We start from the raw sequence: 24,178 nt of genomic DNA, 5'->3' as shown, positions 1-24,178 counted from the left end.
GACATCTCAAGATCTGTTGTTCTGTGTGCTTTCTGTGTTATTCTTCTCTCTGTGACATCTACAAGTCTACCACTTTGAAAAGCAAAGTGTTCTGTTCAAAGGAGGTCACAGTGATTTAAAGATTTGCTGATTTGTATCTCAGGGGTGAATGCTTCCTTTGCTTGCCTGCTATTCTGTTTAGGATTTCATCTTATTTTCCTTGTGTTCTTTTCCTTAATTTGTCTGAGTCTATGCCTTTTAAGCTATTCTTATTCACATTCACTGTGGTATGTATTGTATACAATCACTTCTGAAGAAATTGGGAGATGTAATGTGACAAAGCAGACTGTTACAAGGGCAAAAGCTGGTAACAGATCACATTCCTTCAGCTTCCATGGACAAGTATCATAGAATCATAGAATGTTTTGACTTGGAAGGAACTTTAAGGACCATCCAGTTCCAGCTCCACAGCCACGATCAGGGATACCACTGACCAATTAAGGCTGCATGAATTTTTGTTTTAAAATAACTATGCCAACATGCTGGAAAAATAATTCATATAATTCAAAATAATTCAAATCATTTGTGTTGGAAGGTACAGCTTGGGACACCAAGCTGAGTGGTGTGGTTGACACAGTGGAAGGAAGGGATGCCATTCAGAGGGGCCTTAGCAGGCTTGAAAGGTGGGCCTGGGTGAACCTAATGAGGTTCAACACAGCAAAGTGCAAGGTTATGCACTTGGGCCAGAGGAATCTCGGGCATCCATACAGACTGGAAGGAGCAGTCCTTGAGAGCAGCCCTGTCGAGAAGAACCTGGGGGATGAAAAGCTTAACATGAGCCAGCAGTGTGCTCTTGCAAAGCAAATGGTATCCTGGGCTCCATCAGAAGAGAGGTGACCAGCAGGGACAGGGAGGTGATTGTCCCCCTCTACTCTGCTCTTGTGAGGCCCCAACTGGAGTACTGTGTCCAGGTTTCACCCCCAGTACAAGAAAGACAGAGCTGTTGGAGAGGGTCCAGAGGAGAGCCACAGAGATGATCAGGGGATTGGAGCGCCTCCCCTACAAAGACAGGCTAAGGGAGCTGGGCTTGTTTGGCCTGGAGAAAAGAAGGCTGCAGAGTGACCTCATTGCAGCCTTTCATTACCTAAAGGGAGCCTACAAACAGGAGGGGAATCATCTCTTTGAAAGGGTTGATAACTGCTGGACGTGGGGAAATGGTTTGAAGTTGATTTAGATTGGATGTCAGAGGGAAGTTTTTTACAGAGAGAGTGGTGAGGTGTTGGAACAGGCTACCCAGAGAGATTGTGGATGACCCATCCCTGGAGGACTTCTAAGTCAGTTCTAAGTCAGGTTGGATGGGACCGTGGGCAACCTGGTCTAGTATTAAATGTGGGGCTTGATGGCCCTGCATGTGGCAGGGGAGTTGGAGATTCGTGATCTTTGAGGTCCCTTCCAACCCTGGCTATTCTGTTCTTCTGTACCATTAAACATCATCCAAGTCCCTTACAGTGAACAGGGACACCCACAGCTAGACCAGATTGCCCCATCCCGCAATCTGGGATTTTTTAATTATTTTTTAATATCAAGATTACCTGGATATTTGTTAAAAATAGCTTTAAAAGATAAGGTTTCCTGTTATTTCCTAATGAGGGCAGAATTTTACAGGAAGAGAAATGAAGGTAATTATTTGTAAGGATTTTACATTTAATTCAAGTGTTCAAGTGTTCCATTATGGAAAGAGACACATACAGAACTTGGTGTGTCAGATGCCCTATGTACCCTACTGAAACAAACAGAATAAATAGCTCATTCTGACATTGCAAGCAGATTTTTTTTAATTGCATGACAGAATACTGGCTGAGGTAAAGTTTGAAGGGATGCATATGTGTCTTCCACCTGTCTGGACCTTATGTGTGCAAATGAAGTGTTTATATAAACAACCCTTGAGCCAATTCACTCTCCCAGACTTCAGTAGCAGACTTTTGATACATGTCTCTCAGATTTCTTTTTTCTTTCAGTTCAGCACTCATTAAAACCAAATAAATATTTTCCAGTCCCTTCCAGCCATGACTGGTCCATATTAGAGCCACTGCAGGTCCAACTCCTGCTATTTGTCAGTCTCTGCTGCTTTGCTTTTTTTTTTTAATTAGGATTTGTGCTCTGTTCCCTAGAGGCATCAAATACCAGACCTCTTGAACTCTTGTGATGTATATCTCTTATACATACAACTTTCTGTTACAATAAGCATTACATCTTTGCTGTCACAACCATGTGTTTTGTGGGGCTGAGATGAAGTGGGCAGGCATGAAAATGTTTTCTCTGACTAGCGTTTTGAGATCATGACATGGAAAAGTTTCAAGTCTGATAGTTACTGTTATGGTGATGGTTCAAATATCCCATCACATCCTCCGCTTTATAAGGAATCATAGCCTCTGAGAAGATTGTTACCTCAAGGAGGAAAATAAAACAAGGCCTGTTATCATAGAAGGCTGTTGATAATTTTGCTGCTGCAGCAAAGGTCATAATTCCCAGAAGCAATTGGATTTTGAAATAAAGAACATTCATTAAGGTAAAAAATAAAAATAAAAATCATACTGATATCCAAATCGCCGGTGAGAAAGATATCTCATAAAACTGTGAAAATTACTCCAGTAGCTACTTATCCTTGAAATACATTTTTTTCCACACCAGTTTTATTTGAGAAGTGAGTTTATGCTAAGATTATGAATTTATTTTCAGAGAGATATTATTTGCTGAGTGCCATATTACAGTTCTCAGAATGTGTGCATTGGAGTAAATGGTTATTGATTTATTGAAGGTGGCAAGTAAAATTCACTGTTGATAAGGTAATGCACACTAGAGGGGATAATTTGAATTTACCACTCATGTTTCAGATTTCCGTGTTAATTTTAAACACTGAGGTAAGTGACTTGGGCAATGTTTTGGACAGTTCAGCAAAAACACTGTGCAGGAAAAAGGAAATGCTAGGATATTTAAAAAGCAGAAGTCTTAAAATTCTGAAATAGTGTCATTAAGCTAATCTTTTACTGTTTTCTTACATGTTTATTAGGTTCTGATGACTCCATCTCAGGAAATGGTTGGTCAAGACAGTGTTTTAGAAAAGGAGGAGGAAAGATCTGAGAAAGGGAAATCGTTTTCTAAAGGGGGCCTAGGGTCTTCAAAACTAAACCTCATACTCTGCTTAATGACTTTGAAGTTCTATCCTTCAGTTGTTGTAAGTTAGAATTTTCCATCTAGTTGCAAACTTGGTCTCGACCTACTTCTTCAGACTTTCTGACATGAAGAGAAAGCAAATAAAGGTCCCTGCCACTTTCTGAGCCTTCATTCACATCCCAGTGTTTGACTGCTACAGGTTACTTTTTCAGCAATATGATTGCACAGCTTTTACTATGTAGGAACTTCTTTAAAGTTTTATTCATAGCCGTGCTCCTCCTTATAATGCAATTAAAGACCAGCATGAGCACTCTGAGTACATTCTGCAGAATCAGGAAGTCGCCTTTGCACCAGTTTCTGTTCACATAATGGCTGCATTATTAAATCCATTATTAAAGTAAAAAAAGTCTTGAGTCCTAATCATACATTTAAAATGCTATTATTATTTTAAAAGCTGATCTCATACAGTACTTAAAAACTGGAAGAAAAGGCCAGGAATTTCTTTTTGTTAGTAACATGAAATTCTCATTTAAAGAAGACTGTAACTTTATCGCTTTTCTGAAATTGGATACTTCTTTGCTTGGGAGAAGGAAGTAAGATTACTACTTTTGTGGGTGAAAAAATTCTTAAAAAAAAAAAAGTCAAATATTTATTAAAAAATTGAACCTTACAATAGGTACAGTGAATGTTTGTTACAGAATTTTAAGATGAATGAAGCAGAAGGTGCTTGATAACAATGAAATTTTGTGATGACATTTTTTATGCAGATTTGAATCTTCAAACTGAATACAGAAGCCTAATGTTAGTTTTTATACACTGGAATTAGAAAAGATATCAGCATATTACCCAGGATCTAAAATATGCTATAGTTTATCTGTCATATAGGAAAAAAATGAATGTACTGCATCTGTAATGTCCACCACATTTCAAGGTCTCAGATAGATATAGTTTGCAAGTCTGTTGTGTTTTGGCGTTGGATGGACTTGAACAGTGAATCCTAACAGGTTCATAAGGTCTCAGTCATAATTTGTGTTTGTTTGTTCCCTATTTTAACTCCGGGGGTGATGAGGTCCTGGCACAGCTGCCCAGAGAATCTGTGGATGCCCATCCATAGTGCACGTCAGCCCTGCCCATGGCCAGGAATTGAATTTGGATTGTCTTTAAGGTCCCTTCCAACCCAAGCCATTCTATGATTATATATGAATGTCAAGCCTGAGGACTTTTTTATCCTTTTTTTTTTTTTTTTTTTTTTTTTTCCCCAAAGCAGAAATTACTCTGTTCCTTTTCATTAGTAGAACCTGAGAAATGAAATATTCCATTTGTGCATTAATGATTGCTAACTCAGTCACTGTATTTTTTGTTGTCACTGTTATTTGCTGCCTGAATCTGTTCAAATATGTACACTTTTCTGGGGGAAATTCAGGCTTTATTACTCAATTGGGTTATCCCAGCTCAGATTTTGCCAATATTTTGGTGTAGATTAAGTCTAGATAATTTATAATAAACTGAAAGTATATGAATATTAAATAGGGTATGTTTGCACCACACATTTGCTAATGACATATGAGAATACAGGACCTATTATGCTCATTAATTAGAAATTAAATATCTGAAATGTAGTGAGTTACTTGTTTAGCATGTCTTCTTCACTGAATAGAAGTCATGCAGGAAAAGAAAAAACAAACCACCATGCAAATATAGTTTACTGTGTCTTTTTATGCTGTTATGATTCCATTTGAGCAAGAAAAATAATGTACTTATACAAAAAGCATATATATATACCTGCAATCTTATAAATGGTATTTGTGATAAGTGTAAGGAAATTGTTTTCTTGTAAAAACTTTTTTTAATATATAAAAGTATAAATAAATCCTAATCTTGCTGTTGGTTGATAGAGACATTTCTGCCACGTACTGACCACTCTAAGTATCCACTGGAAACTCTGGCTATTGAGGGTACTCAGGAATTCACAGCATCACATCCTAATTAAGCAAAGCTAAAATTGTTCTATTACATTTTTAAATTGCAATGCACATGACCATAGCCCATAGGGGAGCTAATAAAAGATAATACCGTGGTTTGCTTTGAAGCAATTACTGTGTGTCCCTTTCTGCCTGCAGGAATCACCTTGTCACATCCCTCACTTGCATCAATCTACCACTTCCCCTTCCCCCATTCTATTTTTGTTATCTTGCCCTTTAACAAAAATAGAGTTTAGAGGATGACATAAAAAGCAGAATTGCAGATGTACTGAAATATATGCAGTCTTTCTGCTACTTGCTGAAGCGTCAGAGACAGCTGGTAAGTTAGTGTACTGCAAGCAAAATAGACTTACTTGTCAAATGAAGTATGAGAACTTTTTTATGAAGTAGAAGGCTAGTCTGAATTGGTCATATTCTGTCATTAATCTACACTGTTTTCAGGGAAAGGGAATGTTTAACTTCAGATTTGATATGGTCTTTGCTGTAGCAGGTAGCTTTCTCTACTTTCTGTCTTTTTCCCTACCTTAACATCTACAGCAGGAGTCAATCGTGAGATTCTGCAGTGATTTTGAAGGAAAGGTAATGTCTCACTCACACTTAATTCACCTTCCTGCTATTTAAGATTTGAACTCTAGATAGAAAAACTACCGTGTTGATCCATGCTAGATAAGAATTTATAAAAGATATGTGATCGTTGCTGAAAGTGATTTTTTTTTTTAAGTGTAAAACTATTTAACCAGAATTCTTGTTACCTCTGCAGCTGTAGCGCACTGTGTGGTGCCACTCAAACTACATGTACAAGAGGAAAATGTGACAGGTGTTATTTAAATAAATTATCAAAGAGAATTAGTAGAAGCAAGCATGCAAAAATGTGCTGGACTTTGATTTTTCCCTAGCATCCCTGTAACAGAGTCAGCTTCTCCCATGGGTGTTTTCTGGAGATCTGGAAATGAAAGTGCGGAACATTCATTACAGATTCACATCCCATGAAAATTCCTTTACTGAAATGACATCTTCAAAACTAGTGTTTAAAAAAAAAGCAGAAAGAAGCTGGGACAGAGAACTAGCCTATTTATGTACTGGCCTTTCCTTTTCATTCGTACAGATTCAGATCAGGCAGAGTTACTATCAGTTAAGCGGATTGTCTTCATTGCAAAACAGGAAGAGAGTGGCAGAAGTTAAAAGTTGTCCTCCTTCCTCCCAGCTGTTCCTAAGAAATTTTAGATTTCAGGGAATATATTTCCTTTCTGCTCCCTGGTAGAAGGAACAAGATATTTTTCTTTTGAATGACATGTTGTAGTACTTACTTTTCACTATTATTTATTATGCCATGTGGATTGAATTAAGTCATTTGGGAAACCACAGCATTACCTTTTCTGTTCACTGCATTTTCTTCCTGTTTTCTTCTGGAAGGGGACAGCCTGATGTTATCTATAAATAGCGATGTGCCTTATAAAATCCATATTCAACTTCTATTTAGAATTTCTGTAGGAAAACATGAATCAGTTTTTTAAAAGGAACAATATTTAGCACAAATTCTTTAAAATCTACATCTTGAACAGCTGACTTTGGAAAACAGAAGACAAATATTTTGAATTTAGTAGTTTTATTATCGGCTTATATTTAAAAAGTCTTTTAAATATAGGAAACAGACACTGTTTCATAAAAGCTCATGGTGCAAGTAGTGACATCAGTAGTTGCTGAAAAGGCATAGAAGGGAAGGAAGGAAGAGTAACATTCAATAAAATAAAGAATGTGCTGAATCAATTGAATAAATTTCCACTAAAGGCAGCTTTACTTTTGTCTTTAGTGAAACCAATTTTTTTAAAGACACAAGCATTCAAAAATGGCTACAATACTCTGTGATTTACATGCAGTCTTACCTGCCAAAAAAAAGCCTATGAAGTATAAGCAGTATGTTATTATATTTCTTCTCTTTTGCATCCATGCAGTTTGAGTTGAATCCACAATATTCTCATATTATTAAGAACATAAGTATATATATGGGAAAGATTTGAATAGACATTTCATGTATACTTAAATGATTAAAATACTGTTTTTCCTATGTGTGTAATATGTAAAAGTAAATTTGGTAATGAAGAAAATTAAATATGTAATATTGAGAAAAAAGGTTTTGCCAAGTCGCATTTCCTATAAATGTTTAACTTCTATTACTCCTGTTTCACTAATGTAAACTTAAAACTTCATAAACTATAATAATACAGTTTTATCTAATGGATTCAGATACCAAGTGTCAGATATGGTTTGAATAATAATTTCCTCGAAGGAACTTTGCAACTTGACCTTTTGATTTTATTACAATGGACTACCTTCCCATGAGCCTTTATAAAGTAGCACAACACCATCTGTTGGTATATTATGTATTTATTTATTTCCTATGCAAATGTCTTAGAATAAAGTTTTAATACTTTTATTCAGATAATTTGAAATCCCAAAGATCATCTTGTTCTAACATTCCTGCCATGCGCAGAGGCACCTTCCTCTAGATATGGTTGCCTTAAGCACCATCTAACATGGCCTCGAGCACTTCCAGGGATGGGACATCCACAGCTTCTTTGGTTAACCTGTTCCCATGCCTCACCGCCATCATTGTAAATAGTTACATCTTTATATCTAATCTAAATCAAACCTCTTTCAGTTTAAAGTCATTACCCCTTGTCCTATCATTACATTTCTTTGTAAATGTTCCCCCTCAGCTTTCCAGCAGACTCCCTTTAAGTACTGAAAGGCTGATATAAGGTTTCCCTAGAGCCTTTTCTTCTCCAAGCTGAACAACCCCACCTCTCTCAGCCTTTCCTGGTAGCAGAGTTGCTCCAACTCTCTGATCATCCTTATTACCTTCTTCTGGACTCACTCTAACAGCTCCACATCTGTCTTGTACAATGGGCATCAGTGCTGAACACAGGATTCCATAAGTGGTCTCATGAGACCTGTTGGGGTTTGTCATCTCCCTTGACCTGCTGGTCACACTTCTTTCAATGCAACACAGGCATCTCAGATGTCTGAGGGACATGACTCATCACTGGTCTGCAAGTGCATATTAAGCCCTTGGTGACAATTCGAATGTGACTATCCAGCCAATTCCTTACCCACTAAATGGTCCATCCATCAAATTAATGCCTCTGCAATTTAGAGACGAGGGTGTCATTTGAGACAATGTCACATGCTTTGTACAAGTTCAAGTAGATGACATCAGTTGCTCTTCCCTTATCCACACTTTAATACTTTGTAGAAGGCCACCAAGTTTGTCAGGTATGGTTTGTCCTTAATGAAGTCATGTTTGTTGCCACCAATCATTTATTTATTTTCCATATTCTTTAGCATAATTTCCAGAAGGAACTGCTATGTGATCATATTAAGCACAGAGATGAGACTAATTGTCCTGCTTTCCTTCTTACGATTTTTGAAAATGAGGGCTATGTTTTCCCTTTCCCAGTTACTGGCAACTTCACCAGATTGCTACAACTTCTTAAATATTATGGATTGTGACTTAACAACTTCATCTACTAGTTCACTCAGGACCCACGGGTGTATCTTATCAGGTCCCATGGACTTGTGCACCTCCACGTTCCTTAGAAGGTCTCAAAGCTACTCTTCTCCTATAGTGTGTGGCCCTCCATTCTCCCTGTCTTTGCCTTTGGCTTCTGCAACTTCAGTGGTGTGGATAGAGAAATTGTAAGTGAATACCAGAACAAAAAATTCATTGAGTACCTCTGCCTTCATCATATAATTAGGTAACCAAATCTCCCGCTTCCTTCTGGAATGGGTTCATGTTTTCCCTAGTATTCCTTTTATCACCAAAATATCTATTGAAACTTTTCTTGTTGCTCTTTACATTACCTGGACAGGATAAACTCTATCAGGGCTTTAGCTCTTAATCTAAACCCTGGAGACTGAGATAATGTCTCTATATTCCCTACAGACTACTTGTATTTGCTTCCACCCTTGGTAAGCTTCCTTTTTGTGCTTGAGTTTGTAGTTTGTCCAGGAGCTCCTTCTTCATCCATGTAGGCTTCCAAGCATTTTTACCTAATTTTCTCATGTGTGTATGTTTATATGTATCTATATAAAATTATATAACCTAAAGTTGTAACCTTGAAGATATTCCAAATAATGATGATTTTTCACCTTTCTTTTATAATAGTATACATTTTCTATTTGTCTGATGTTGCTGATGGTGATAATGATTTAAAGACTGTAAGGAAAAAACTCCCTATTACTGTTGAATCTTACTGATACAAATGACTCTTTGGAAGTGTGTGACTGAATGTAATGATATTCACAGGGCGTAAAATGATCTCTGATCATTTCCAACAATTTGAGTGTTTGTTGCTTGTAAAGAAATCGTGAAATGCATTTCCTTTGTTGGTTACTACATATCTGTGAGGGCTTTTCTATAATCTCATGGTTTCTAAAACAGGAAAAGCAAAAGTACAGGCAGTTACAAAGCTGTAGGAGATATGTAGCTCATTGTTTCTTTGATTGGTGTTTAGTTCCCTGCTAACTTTTAAAAATAGCAAAATGGAAGAAATAACTACATTAAAATATTGTCAAAACAACTCAAAATAATGCTGGCAATGCATAGATGGATTAGCCTAAAATAATCAGCTTGCAGGTGAGTAATTGCAAAGTACAGGGATCAAAGATGCTAATACCAAATAAATGACAAGGTGGGGTTTATTCTTCAACTTTGCGTAATCTTCAGGAGCGTGATGAGAGAATCACTTTGAACTCTTGCTGTCCTTGAGATACCACAAATTGACAGTTGAATTTAGATAGCATTTTATGCATTCCAAGACCTGTCTGGATTCTTGCAGTGCCGTGATGAGAAAAGTTTGAAAGAATTACCTGTACTTATTTTTGCTGCCAAGAAATTCAACTGATTTTCCCAGGAACACGTAACAGGCCTGTGGCTCAACCAGAACTGTTCTGACACCACTCATCATTTGATATATGCTAGTCACCTTAGCCTGTCCCTTGGCGTTCTGGAACCCAGCTATCTCAATGAACCAAGCAGTTACAAATGACAAGCCTTAGAAATCAGTAAAAAAGAAAAAAATCAATTGAGAAAAGATCAAGAATGTTCCAGGTGTGAACCTCCCAGAGAAAAGAGAAGGAGGCAAAAAAGAAGAGAGAGAAAAGGTTGGGAGGGACAAATAAAAGAACTGGAGTTTATGGACTGGAGTTTATGGGATCCTGTGGGCATTCTCCATGCCACAAAAACCGTCTGATGGTTTTAAGAGTAGACTACAATTCTTGCAAAATGTATTCTAGAAAACAGATTGCTTAGCTGTTAGGCAAAAACGTAGCAAAGTTGCAACCAAGTGCTTCTTTTGTTTCAGATTCATAAATAAAATTTGCTATAGAACAGATAATGTAGAAAGAAAGCTTTATGGAGAATTGGGAAGGGAAGGGGGGGCGGAACAGAATTAGGACATCTGATTTAAACTGGTCAAAGGAATATTCCATATCTCGTGACATCATGTTGAAGGAGTTTTGAAGGGGGTGAGATTTCATCTCTGTCTTTTCTGCTGAGGAGATGAGCTGGACATCATTTGGGGGTTAGTGAACAATTCCTCATTCATATGAACATATATATATAGTCATAACTATTATCCTTTTCTTTATCTTAGTAAATAGTCTTGTCTCAACTGACAAGTTCAACTTTGTTGTTTTTATCCCCAGATCTCAGCTCCATCCCACTGGGAAGGAGGGACTGAGCAAACAACTGTGAGGTTGCCAGCTACCTGCCAGGTTAAACCATAATAGATTTAATGACTCAGCATCCATTGTACATATTTGGGTTGCTTCAAAATTAATGCTCCCTATTTATTTCCATGGAAACTACAACAGATATAAAGAGCACAACAACACTATTTGATAGAGAAAATTCTCAGCTACAAGACATTATTTTTCAACATAGTCACTGCCATTAGCTATGCATTTTCACCAGTGATGAAAAAAAACCCTCCGTACAGCTCCACACACAAAGATCTGCACTACCACTGCTGAAATACATCATCCTCCACCTCACTGTACTATAAATCCACTGTTCAATCTCCATAAATGTTCAGGGAACATTAGTGTATGTCAGTGAGCGCCATTTTTTCCCAGTGTAGAAATTCAGTTCCACACCTTTGCTTTATGTCAGATGCCATTTTGTCAGACTGTCTCTGCTTCTGTCTGTCATACAGCAACAACATGTAATGGAATATTGGTAGAAAAGTTCAACCTCTATTGCCATACCACCATTTACCTCCAGCATCATGGGCCATGGTAATAAAATCGGAGGCATTACTTTTCAAGCAGTCCTCCTATAACATTTGCCTGTGTTTCTTCTACACTAGGTATTATCCTTTTCATGTGACCTTGCATTCTCTCCTTCCTCTAAGTTATTTCTTCATTTTGCATTAATCTAGAGAGAATCTGTTTCTGATGAAGGAATTTACTCTCATTCTTAGTTTGTCCAGAGTAGCATCATAGGAATCTCTAGCTTCTTATAGCAAACTATCTACTTGCTACTGCATGAACACTAATGATTAGTGTTGATCCTTTTTTTTGTCCTCATGTTAGGAGTAGTGTGTGTGCCTTATGGACATAGAGGGCATAGAAAAACAAAGTTTTGCTGTGAAGTCACGTGATCAGTGTCTGTAAGAATTGCTGTTTTGAATCAGACTTAGGGGACATTTGTGCTTGCATCTATATGCTCTTCTTTCTGTGACCTAAACAATACATTTGTTTCAAATGAGGAGTACTATATACTGTAAAAGAATGTATCATCTTTTTCTTTGATCATATGAGAAAGAGTCTGGAATTATTTTAGTTACTACAACAGATTTCAGAGGGAGAGGGAGGAAACAAAAGAAATAAACAAACAAAAAGCAGTAAAAATATTAGTAATTACTTATATGGATTTCTGATCCCTCGGAGATTTTTCCATCATTTCAACCAGTATAAACAGGATTCTGCAAGTCTTCAGGATTCTTCAGTTAAAAATCACAGAACTGCAGAATTGCAGAATGGATGAGGTTGGCAGGGACCTCTGGAGCCATCTGGCCCAACCCCTGCTCAAGTAGGGCCACCTAGAGAAGTATGTCCAGTACTATGTCCAGATTGTTTTTAACATTTCCAAGGTGGGAGTCTCCTCAGTCTCACCTACATAGTAAAAAAGTGATTCCTGGAACTTCCAGTGTTCCATTTCATGCCTATTGCCTCTTTTCACTGGGCAACACTGAATAGAGCCTGGCTCCATCCACTTTGCACCCTCCCTTCATTTTTTTATTGAGATCCTCTCTAAACCTCCTCTATTCCAGATATCCCAGCTATCTCAGTCTTTCCTCTAAGAGATGTGCTTTAGCGCCTTCATCTTTTTCATGCCCCTGAAGCTTCAGATTTTTCTCTGAAGCAATCATGACTTACCCAGCCAGATTATTCAACACAGCATCCAGAGCATTTCATGTTTTCAAAGAGGCTATAGAAATTCTAGTAAGATGTATGGACAGTGTTTCCAGACATACACTGTATGAGGGAGTGTTTACATCTACCAGAACTGTTAGTTTTACTTATGGAAGTGTTTCCACTGGTTTGGGTCCATGCCAGACTTCTCCAGAGATTTCTATTAGTGACTTGAGAAAATTTCCCTGAGAAACTATTGAGTAAGTTTATTTTCTGCAGTCAGCAATAAAAATGTATATATACTATTATGAGTAATGGTCAAGGTACAGAGAGTTTTTTTCCAGGGCAAAAATTTGTGTCATAGTCTGTTGTAACACTAACGCCTCCCTGTACAGACACTCAGTAGTGAATAAAGAATGTAACTTCTGCTTTTGGAACTGAGCAATATCAGACCCCTGTTCCAAGTGTAATTCAGAGTCTCTCAAGCACAGCATTACATGCAGATCCTACTTCTTCTATTTACTGGTTATTTCTTTCATTCCAATTCTCTCAAGTTACTTTTTTTTTTTTTTTTTTTTTTTTTTTTTCCCATGCACAACCATGACAGTAAAGCAAAAGATTTAACACATCTAAACTAAAATAATAATATTCATAAATATTGGGGAAAAGCATCACTTTTTAATATATTTTGCCGTCCTGCTTGCACCACTTCTTTGTTTTAGGTTACTAACCAGGAAGACCTGGTTAGTAGGACTAACCTTTTGCAGTCTTGCAGTGGAATTACAATTCACCAGATACTTCATGAGGAAATTCCACACTCTAATCTCTCTCATGTTTTCATATGGGATGAGATATACATGAACATATACTGGCAAATCTGGTTTCTTATTAAGACTTATATAATATGGATATTCAGTTTCCTGTTTGTTTTGTAGAAAGAACGCGGGAAAAAATGTAAAAATATACATACTAAAAGAGTGGAAATTCCTTAACTAAAGTGTAATGTAGATTTAATATAGCTGCAGCAACAGTGAAGTCAGTGAAGCATAATTTGTCCTCTGGCTCACTGTGAGCTCAGCTCTGCAGGTTTTAGGACTACATCTCAGTATTTACTGTAGTGCAGTCTGCAACATATACATATCCTGCAGCCTTCTTCTATTTAAGACCTTATTATGAATTTTTGAATCCATGTTGAAATTGTAGATAGTAATGTATCTGAGATCATGCCAAAATAATATGTGAATTGCTTTTTTGAGTTTTTTGTCATAGAAGAAAAGAAGTAGGCACATTTCTACATGAGGAAGAGCTAGGTCATATGAAAACTAAATGTTATATGCTTGTGCATTGTCTTTTCTTTGGCAAGAAGACAGTTGTTGCCACAGCTGATACAGTCACTGTTTTGCTCTCTGGTTGTACCACAGGGCTTATCACAGGATTGGAGTGACCACATGGCTTGTCATGAGGGTCAGGGCAACCACAGGGGGCTCATCAGGAGGTTACAGCAACCACAGGATCCATCAGAAGGATTGGAGCAGACACAGGGATCATAGTGAGGGTTGGAACAACAACAGGGCCTGCTGTGGGACTTGGAGTTGCTACAAGATCTGTCCTGGGAGTTGGAGCAGTTGCACTGCCTGCTGAACATCAGACTTGAAGCAGAAAGACTGGAAGGCTTTGTGGTAAAAAAGGATCAGGGGTGCTTGTTGGCAGCTGGCTGAACATGAGCCAGCAGTGTGCCCAGGTGACCAAGGCCAATGGCATCCTGGCTTATATCAGAAATATCAGGACCAGGGAGGTGATCATCCCTCCGTACTCAGCTCTGGTGAGGCAGCAACTCAAGTACTGTGTTTTGTTTTGGGATTGTTATGTCTGAAGGAGGCTCAGGGGACAAATTTTTGCCTCCCCTTACAACAGCCTGAAAGGAGGGTCATCCTCTTCTCCTAGGTAACAGTGACAGGACAAGACAGAATGGCCTCAAGTTTTAACAGGGTAAGTTCAGGTTGGATATCAGGAAAAACTGCTTCTCTAAAAGAGAGGTAATACATTGGAACAGGCTGCCCAGGGAGGTCGTGGAGTCACTGTCCCTGAAGGTGTTCAGGAGACATGTAGATGTGACACTGAGAGACATGGTTTAGGGGACATAATGGTGAGTTGATGGTTGGACTAGATGATCTCAGAGATCTCCAATCTTAATGATTCTACAGTTCTGTTCTATAATTTGTCAGTCTTTTTTGTAGACTAAGTTAGATTCTCACAAAATGCTGCTGGTCTGCATGTTTATTTTTGCTTGAAGGGAGAATTACGTAGGAATGGATTTTTTCTCACCAGATAGGTATCATATACAATGTACACTGTGTACACAATGTTCTATATTCTGTAAAACACATTGATGTCTGCTGTTACAGAAAGGAAACGTCATCAATAAAGAACTGGTGGATACAGAATTAAGAGGTAGAAAAAAACAGCAGAAAATTCCTATACTCTTCTGTGCAAGTACTTATGTACATCTGGCTATGTCTGGCTCTTTACTTATCAAGTAGACACAGAAGAGTCAGTATTAGATGCAGAAATTAGGTCTGTAACTAAGACATACCATTAGCTGTTAAAAACTTGCAGCAATACTACATCACTAGAAGGTAAGCATTGTGGAAATGAAAAAATGACATTGATGAATTATTCTTCAGATTCTAATATATTGCATCAACTTCAGCAGCTGTTTATGAATATCATAATGGTTTTTCAAGTGGTATCACTGTAGCAGTAACAAGATGGGATGCAAAATCTGATGCAGATATTAACTTCAGAAATTGCAGGTTAGCAGAGTATATAATTAATTGGCCGATGTGGAGAAGTAATTTGATTATACAAATGCAAATTCTAGAGTTAGCTTATTTGCCCATATCACAGCCTTCAAGCTCTTTTCAAGGTGTCATCAGCACTTAAACTGTTAAATTCCATGGTATGCAATAAAAGTTAGATTCCTAAATGCGTATTTTTGGAAACATATATACTGAATTACACAGACTTTAAATAATTTCACTTATAGTGTCTTTGGTAGAAACACCTTAAAAAACAGAAGTCAAAACCTTTTTGAAATTATGAAACCTCACACTTTTACCCAATATCTATAATAATTTGGTTTTTATGATAAAATCTGAGAAAGGAACAGGAACACATGAATAATAAGGATATGCAACTGCACTACTGAAGATGTTTGTGGAATTGTTTTGATCCATGCTTTCTTAGCTTGTTTGATTTATTAAGCTTTCAGGTTTTTAGAACATAAATACACTGGAGTTTATGCTATGCACTGTCATTTAGTAACACTAATGATACATTGATAAATTCTCTTCTATCATAGAAATTACTGAGTTTTCAGATACTCTGATTATCATCATAATAATCTTGCTTCGTCTTTAATTATTACATATGAGATTTCTTTGTTCTCAGTAACACTTTAGTGTCAACATACTGCTTTAAAGAGCACTCTTCTTTCCTTAACTAGTAAAGACTTGAATGCCTGAAATTCATTGATGTATTCCATACACTTTAAGTTAACCCATACTTTATCTTTTAGAGGAAACAAGCATACATACAAGTGGCGAAATTGTATCTATTCTGTAGCCAGACGGTGGGTATAACCCAACATTCGTATCAGATTCAAGTGAATATAAAAAAGATCTTTCTGTCATGGCTGGAAATGCACACACCAACAAACAAACAAATGAAGTAGCCTAAGCATATTGGCAATGACATCCAAAATCTGGAAGGTGATACAACACATGCTGAACACATGGGTTCTGTAGACTGCTTCAGAATGTGTGTATCTCTTACAAACTCCTAGCATCTCTCTAGGTTTCCTCACCTCTGATTTTTGCTTAATGTTTTTTTCCCTACAGTTCTGAAATAAGAAGCTGAAATTGTGTGAGGGAATTTTTCTAATGAAGAAGATCATGGTGAAAAGCATGGTTTTATCATTTTAAAATGTCTGAGAAAAAAAAAAAAAAAAGACATAAACATGAGTTTCAAGAAATGAGAACAAAATGTGTAGTTTTAAGCTAATTTTGTTTCCATTAATTCATCCAAAACAATATGTTTGAGTATTCAGTTTCTTCTGAACCTAACACTGTTCATTTAAATTCCAGTGTTTGTGAACAGGCCAGCAGTGGAAACTAACATACAAATCTAGGGCAAGCAGATGTTTAGTAAAGAGAAGTTTTAGTTTCTAATTTGCTACAGGTTAGTGTGAATAATGAAAAGTCTCTGAGATTAAACAGATGGGTTATCTTTATTTTAAAAAGATTGGAGTGACTCACATAAGAGAGTTCAAATACATAAAAGGCTGCTGCAGAGTGGAAAAGAATAATCAGTTCCCTTCACCTGTAGCAGGTAAAACGAGAAGCTATGGGCTTCTCAGCAGTTCTGCAACAATAGAGGTTCAACTCTGAGGCAAACCTCACAGCAGTAGGATGGGGAAGCACTATAATGGAGAGGGAAGTGATAGAGCTTGTTGTCTTGCAGCTATGTTTTTCTGTGCTTACCATAAGAGGGAGGTTACTTGACTATCAGATTGTTGCAGGGCAGAAAAGTCTTTTCCAAAACTCTACTCGAAGTAGTAGTATTTAATCTTCCTAAACGACATAAAAGAATGGGAGTTAACACTGATTCTGGAGTCTGTGTGAAGTGTCTGTTGACATCCTGGATTTTATGTTAACATAATTGTAGGATGGTTTGGGTTGGAAGGGATCTTAAAGATCATCCAGTTTCAAATCCTTGCTGTTGGCATTGTTGCCACACTCTGGCACAGGTGTTGAGGGTCCCCTTCACACTGGCCTGATAAGTTATCCACAGCTTCTCTGGGCAAGTTTTTTCAGTGCCTCATCATCATTTGAGTAAAAAATTTCCTTCTAGCATCTATTTTAGATGGATCTACTTCACTACTTCCTTTTACCAAGACAATTTAGTTTCTCAGAGTGACAGATGAATAGCTGGCACTGTGCTATCATTACTGAAGTGTGTTAATGCAGAGAGACATTTAATTACATTAGTGAGGGAATGGGAAATTCTTGTGGCCATAGTTTCTTAAATAGGTTGCCTCAAAATTACAAGGATGTGAGAAAATTATTTTAACTTATTCTCCTACTGTGGCTGCCTCATTCTTGTTCTTCTCTTCTTTGTCATTTTCTCCTCCTCTATATTTTGGAGTTAAGTTTCTCATTCATAGTTCCCATCATTTGCACTGTGCACAGCTCTTAGAAGCATTTTTCATTTATTTGGCAGACTGAGCCAAGGACCTTCAAAATCTGGTAGTAGAAGTCTGGAGAGTCTGAGGAATAACACAGGAATCACATTTGTTGTCTTTTGTTTCATTTCATGATGCACAATAATACAGAACACTAGTAGCTTTTAATAGTATCAGGACTTGATCTCCAAGTATTTACCAGTTACTAGCCTTTTTAGTCCAATTTCTCTGAATTTTCAGAAAAAATGAACTTGCTTTCAGACTGTCCTCAAATGTTTGAATATGTAGACTTCTATTTGCTATTTTGAACACAGAGGCAGTTTGCTCCTTTTATTCAGTGTTAAGGAGAGATTATCAGTGATCTTGTATTATAAGGAGGAAATAGGCTATAGTGTCCATTCTTGTGTTTCTTTTTTAATTTTTCCCTGTGTCTGCAGCAGCACCGTGCTAAATTGTACTTCATCCAGTCTTTTCCTTTTCTGCCATGAGCAATACTCCCTCAAGCTCTTTTGTCGCTCACTCTCCTTACAACTTTTATAATTTAGATATCCAAAACTTTAGCTACCAGTAAACTTGCTAATTTATAACCCTATATCCCTGTCTCCTTCCCTGGGGATGTTTCTGAGTTGTGAAGGGCCTCTCAAGCTTACCAAGCAGTTTTCTGTGCCCTTAGCATTTAAAAAGAACGTCATGGAGTGTTGCTGAGTGTCTATACACCAAATTCATGCTGAGAAGGTGGCATTGTTTTAGACAGCAGTAATACGCTGTTCAGAATTACTTTTCTTCCGTAACTCATGATTTGTTTTAATATCACGCTGACATTCTTCCTCTTGACTTTTCTGCACTGACTTGATGAGTCTCAAGATAACCCCAGTTTTAAATGTACTCTTTGTAAATATTAATTCAAAAGAATTCTACGTTACCCTGAAAGCACGCTCTCTAAGTCAAACTGATCTGTTGCTTCCAATGTTTTGTTTCTACATATGAAATTGTTCTTGCCAGCCTTCCACCTCTAACTGTCCTTTCAGAGCATCCTCCAATAATGGAAGGAAAAACAGACTTCCTACAGGAAATGAGAGATAAGCTAAATGATCTGAGTGATGTCACAAAATAATACAAACTTAAAGTTCACAAGTTCATCCTCAAAGTGGAAAAGCGCAAGTCAAGTGTATGCAAAGTTGAATGTAGTGGAGATTGTAGCAATTCAGTTTAATTGGAAATAAGAGCATCATCCTGTCTGTTGAATATGCTTTTTTTCTCATTTCTGAATGGCTCTTGTATTTAGAGATAAGGTGAGGGTGAGAGTGGTTAGACTAAATCTTAATCCTGTCTGTATTTCATTCTTCTGTTGTCTGAACCACATGACATTTTTGAGATTTTTGTATGTACTGTGTGCTGAGCTCGTAACCTGAAGATTTTCCCTATATCTAGTGCTAGTCTGATCCTTCACAGTGTTTACCTCTAATATGTTTTCACTGCACGATAAAGTTAACTATAACAATAAATTGATCCACTTGACCTACTAGAGGTACTTCTGTGGGAAGCTTATTCTTTTTAGCTGTGTAAAATGGGAGTGCCAAACAAATATGGCTATCTGGACTGGACTCTTCCAGCTAAACATAAGGTTGAAAACTGTAAAATGCAATATTTGGTGTGTCAGACTGTGTGTCAACTGTGTGTATGAGGCTCACATAGCTCACAGTGCACCGTAAAGGGAGAGTTTAGATAGATGCAGTTTTTTAATGATTCTGGATCTGTGAACTGGGGTATGACACATTTGAGAGAGGTGACTGAATATAATTTTCTTTCTATTTATTATTATTATTATTTTTAAGAATAGAAAATCAGACTTACGGGATTGCAGGTGATTTGTTACTGTGGGCAATGAAAAGAAAGGAGTGCAATCTAACTGTAGCTCATACAGTGGCAATATATGTGTGCTTTTCACTACAGGGAGGTGTTCCAATCCTTGGATGGAAAGCTAAGACATTTTCAAAGATATATCATTACTCTTATCATCTCAGAAGTCTTATGCTGTCTTTTGTATAGGCTAGATTTTTAGAATACTTAGAAACATTAGGCTAACTGCAGCTACTTGTTTGTGAAACATTGCCTCAAGAGGACAGCATGTTTCTGAGAGTTTTCCAGGTGTACTTAAGATATTGGCTTTAATCCATAATGCTTTCAGTTATTTGGACCATGTCCTCTTCCTCTCACTTCTACACAATTAAGAGCATAAACAGTTGGCACTAAATCTGTCTTGATCTGAAGAGGAGCATCCTCTTACCAGGGAGATTCCTGTAAGTGCACAGACTGCTGCTTCCCTGTCTCCCAACCACTTGCTTTGCTTATGAGAATGCAATTTTTACGTTCCTGGAAAACTGAATCTCTCCTCGCTCTCTTTTTGTGTTCTTTGAGAGAAAATAGAGAAGCAGTGTGTGTGAGAGCTATTGTGAATTTATCATAGTTGATGAATATTATTATGTACCCTTTGTGACATATATTGTAGATTTTATATTTCCCCTACTTTAAAATTCTTTGAAGTGCATACAGCTGGGAATAGGTGCTTAAGCTGTAACTTCAAATAAATAAATACATTAAAAATATTTGAAGCAGGTAGTTTCAGATAATAAAGAGAGTTGACTCCTGGGTACAAAACACTATAAGTCTTGAAAGAACAGAATCTTTACTAAAGGAGAAGAAATAAAAGCTATAAATAATTTCTTCTCTGCAAAAATGCCTCCAACAAACTAACAGGTTTTATGCTTGATGAATTAGAAATTTCATTATATAGCATACATAACTAATTACTGGGGAGCATTTTACTTACCTCTAATTTCTATTTAATAGCCACTGAACTTGTCATTGCAGGTATGGTTACAAAAGTATGGCTACCTTCCACCAACTGACCCCAGAATGTCGGTGTTGCGCTCTGCAGAAACCATGCAATCAGCTATAGCTGCCATGCAGCAGTTCTATGGCATTAATATGACAGGAAAAGTGGACAGGAACACGATTGAGTAAGTAACTGGTACTGAACTGCTCTTGACTTTTCTGTTTCAGGAAGAATAAAATAGAAATGGAAAAACTTTATGACACGCAAAGTAGGGTGACCAGAATACCCAAATAGCATTCCATCTTCAGATAGGGAGCAAAAATCTTTCTGCTTCTCCTTGACTTTTTTATTTTCATCTTGTTCTGCTGTATTTTATGATAGCAGGTAGTCAGCTGCCACTGCTGAATACATTTGAGCATGGGATTCTAAAGAAAATGTTTCAGGGTTAACTAAAGTAAAGGCCAAGAGTCCAGTGTGAAACTGGAGAAGCCTAATCCAAACTGACAAGAATTCACAAAATGTTTCATAGTGGAAAATCTTTACCCCAAACTCCCTTATCCTCATTGCGAAACAAAACAGCACACTTCAATGGCCCATTCATTTCATGGTTTCCAGTAACAAAAGACCAAGTGTGGGCATTTTCACATGCAGAAAAAATTAGATTAATTTTGCATGCCGTTTGCAATTATGAAATATGTAAGGCAGGTAGCATATAATCTTGTGCACAAATTGTGTTGAAAGATTAAAAGTCTCTTCCAAACAACTCTATACTATGACAAATTTTAGAAATGTAACAGAAGTATTGAGAGAAACTTATCAGGTCCTGAGACTTGAAGTTGTGGTGATTCCATTTAAAACGCAGTAAGAATTATCGATGATTTTAGAAGAAGTTACTTTGCTTGAAAAGCAAACCGTACCGAAATAATACATCCAACTTTTACCTTACTGAAGTATGTTCCTCCTGTTTCTCTTAAGTGTTTTTTGGGAGGAGAAAAAATTCCTTACCAGCCCCAATCTGATGTGTCATCTTTTGTAAATTCTTTTCTAGTAAAGTAGTTGACATGAATGATTTTTCAGTCATTTACGGTTTAGGAAAGAGACTGCCTAAAATGCTGGCAGAATTGGAAAAATAATTTTATTCCACTGGCACATGCATTATTGCATTGAAAAGCAATAAAGCACAGCAGATTTTAGGGCTGCCCTAAGGGGAGGTGAGTCAATTAAACATCCCTCAGTTTTGGAATTTAAAGGGCCTTGAAAAAGGCAGTGCAATAGCAGTAGGCTCAGGAAATGCCTTGCGAGGGAGCTGTGCTCAGAGGTATGTTTATGATCAAGCCTGCAGGGTGGAAAGACTGGGCTCTTTATACAGCTTCACTGATTGATCCTTGAGGAGAGAATGCTACTACACCCACTGCTTGTAGCCTTATAAAGACACATTAGTGGCAGCTTTGTAAGAGGCAATATGTTTCACTAAAAGGAAAATAATCTGTTCACAGGTAGAAGGAAAGAGAGACTAGAGAGTAGGAAAGGAAAAGTAAAGCAGAGACCATCTCTTGCTTTAGAGCATTGGACAGCAAGATAAAACAAAACAAAAGCTAAAACAATTAAAAAAAAAACCACAAAAAAAACACATTTAATTGCAAAGGGAAGTACTTTATGTTTGCAAGATTGTTCTCATTTCTTCAGTCATGTAAGAGGAAGAGGAATACAACCATGCAGCAGTCCAAAGCATTCATTTTACAAGCTATTGAAAACTGAATTTTCCAATCACGAGTTTCTTCCACATACGAAGATAGACTAGCACACAGCAATTCTTTGGTATGCCAAATGCCAAACTTATGCCAAATGAATCACATGTTCACATTTGGCGCTGTATTAACTTGAGTCAAGCTGGAAACAGACCTGATTCTTAAAGACTTGTCTCATTTTCATTGAGAAAAAACAACTCATTAAATTCAAGTTTGCCTCAAGTTACTATCATTTTACAGAACTGAATATTCTTACATGAAGTGGCTATGTAACAAAGGATATATATATTTCTAATTGTTCATTTATGGCAGTGATTTGTAAATATTTGCAATCATTTTCCATTTTGTATATATAGAGAGAATACATACCGTTTTTTGGCCTGAAACATGTGACAATTTAACATTTCTTTCTTTCTGATTAATACAATCACAAAAAATACTGGGATTTCAAAATAAAGACTGCAGCAGGAACCTCACAGAAACATGTTCTCGTCTTGTGCATACTTGCTTCTCTAGCATGTCTTGAAAGGTGATTACAAAGTGCCTCTTAGTCTGCAGAAGAATGAACAATTAAAAGAAGTTATTGTAGTAACTTGATAGGAATCAAGTTTGAGAATATTAACAGAGAAATAATGTCCTGCAGCATCATTATCAAATGTCTCCTGGAGGAAGCTTGTTGTTCTTAGAGACTGTTAATCCCTCATGGACAACTTTGACATGTATAATTGTGAATAGTGTTAATCTTCCCCCTTCCCAAATTCACTTAATTTTGCTATGTTTTTTAATTTGTTTCCCAGGTGGCTTGAAAAACCTGTTATATGCTTATTGCTGGGGATGTGGAACAATGAATAGTAGAAGTAGATCTTATCATAATACTGTAAAAAATGAGGGACATTCTGAATGGAAGTAGTATTACAATGCCAAGTCCCTTGAAAATACTCTCTCAAATTTGCATGGAGTGCAACATTATTGTATGTGATTCACTTATATATTAACAAACCCAGTCAATGACTCAATGCAAAACTTCTGGAAGTGAACCCACAGTCGGCTTCCTGGTCTTTCACATCCTTGTAAAAAAGCCCCTAAGTAGAGAAAGGGTAGTCAGTTGCTGTCTTCTCATAAAACTGGTGTACATTTTTATTTTTACAATGTGTTTTGCATTTTAAGGGGTACATTAGGAACTTCTTGGTATACAGATTGGTTGGTATCATATAGGATGCTGAAGAAATCTGTTCAGTGTTAATAAATGATTGATTTGATTTTAATATCATCCTTTAGAAATAAATGGCAAATGTGGTCACTTCAGTGCTCTCAAGAGCTTCTAATCAAGTTTAATTCATACGTTATAATTAAAATATAATTGTATTTCTCCATGATCTCTCCTGCATCTACATTAATTACCAGTCACAAAATAAGAAATGGTGGTAAACTTTGAGCTGCAGAAATTGTTTTAGCAGTCTTTGTTATTTGTAAATGTTAGGGTTTGTGCAAAAGATATAGATAAAGTCTTGTTTCCTCAGCAGATGTTCAGTGAGAAGCCTTGCAGAAATGGCATCTTCAGTAACAGGGTTGAAAGTATCATATATCACTCTTTGACTGCTTTCTATTACATAGAGGAGTGCCAGTAAGGTCCTGTAATAACAGTAAGAATGCAGTAGAGAAGGATAAAGACATTTAGAAAACATGTCTCTCTCTCCTCACAAGAAGATTCAGGGCAATTCAGTGGTAAACCGTACTGAAATAAAATTCTACAGTTTTTCCAGCCATAAAGTCAAGCTGAATTTTTTACACTCTCTCCTTT

General features: G+C 37.1%; 1 protein-coding gene across 1 annotated transcript in view; it reads left to right on the top strand.

Moving 5' to 3' along the window:
• The window catches only part of MMP16 (matrix metallopeptidase 16), a 179,177-nt gene that overhangs the window by 69,233 nt on the left and 85,766 nt on the right, over window positions 1-24,178 (top strand). Inside the window, exon 2 of the mRNA XM_052703354.1 lies at window positions 20,665-20,813. Within this exon, the coding sequence (XP_052559314.1) occupies window positions 20,665-20,813 (149 nt within the window). The remainder of the gene's footprint in view (window positions 1-20,664; window positions 20,814-24,178) is intronic.

This window comes from Tympanuchus pallidicinctus, unplaced genomic scaffold (assembly GCF_026119805.1).
Source record: "Tympanuchus pallidicinctus isolate F22 unplaced genomic scaffold, pur_lepc_1.0 scaffold5, whole genome shotgun sequence".
Taxonomy (NCBI): Eukaryota; Metazoa; Chordata; class Aves; order Galliformes; family Phasianidae; genus Tympanuchus; species Tympanuchus pallidicinctus.
The sequence above is the reverse complement of the archived record's forward strand: the minus strand, read 5'-3'. Positions and strand labels throughout refer to the sequence as shown.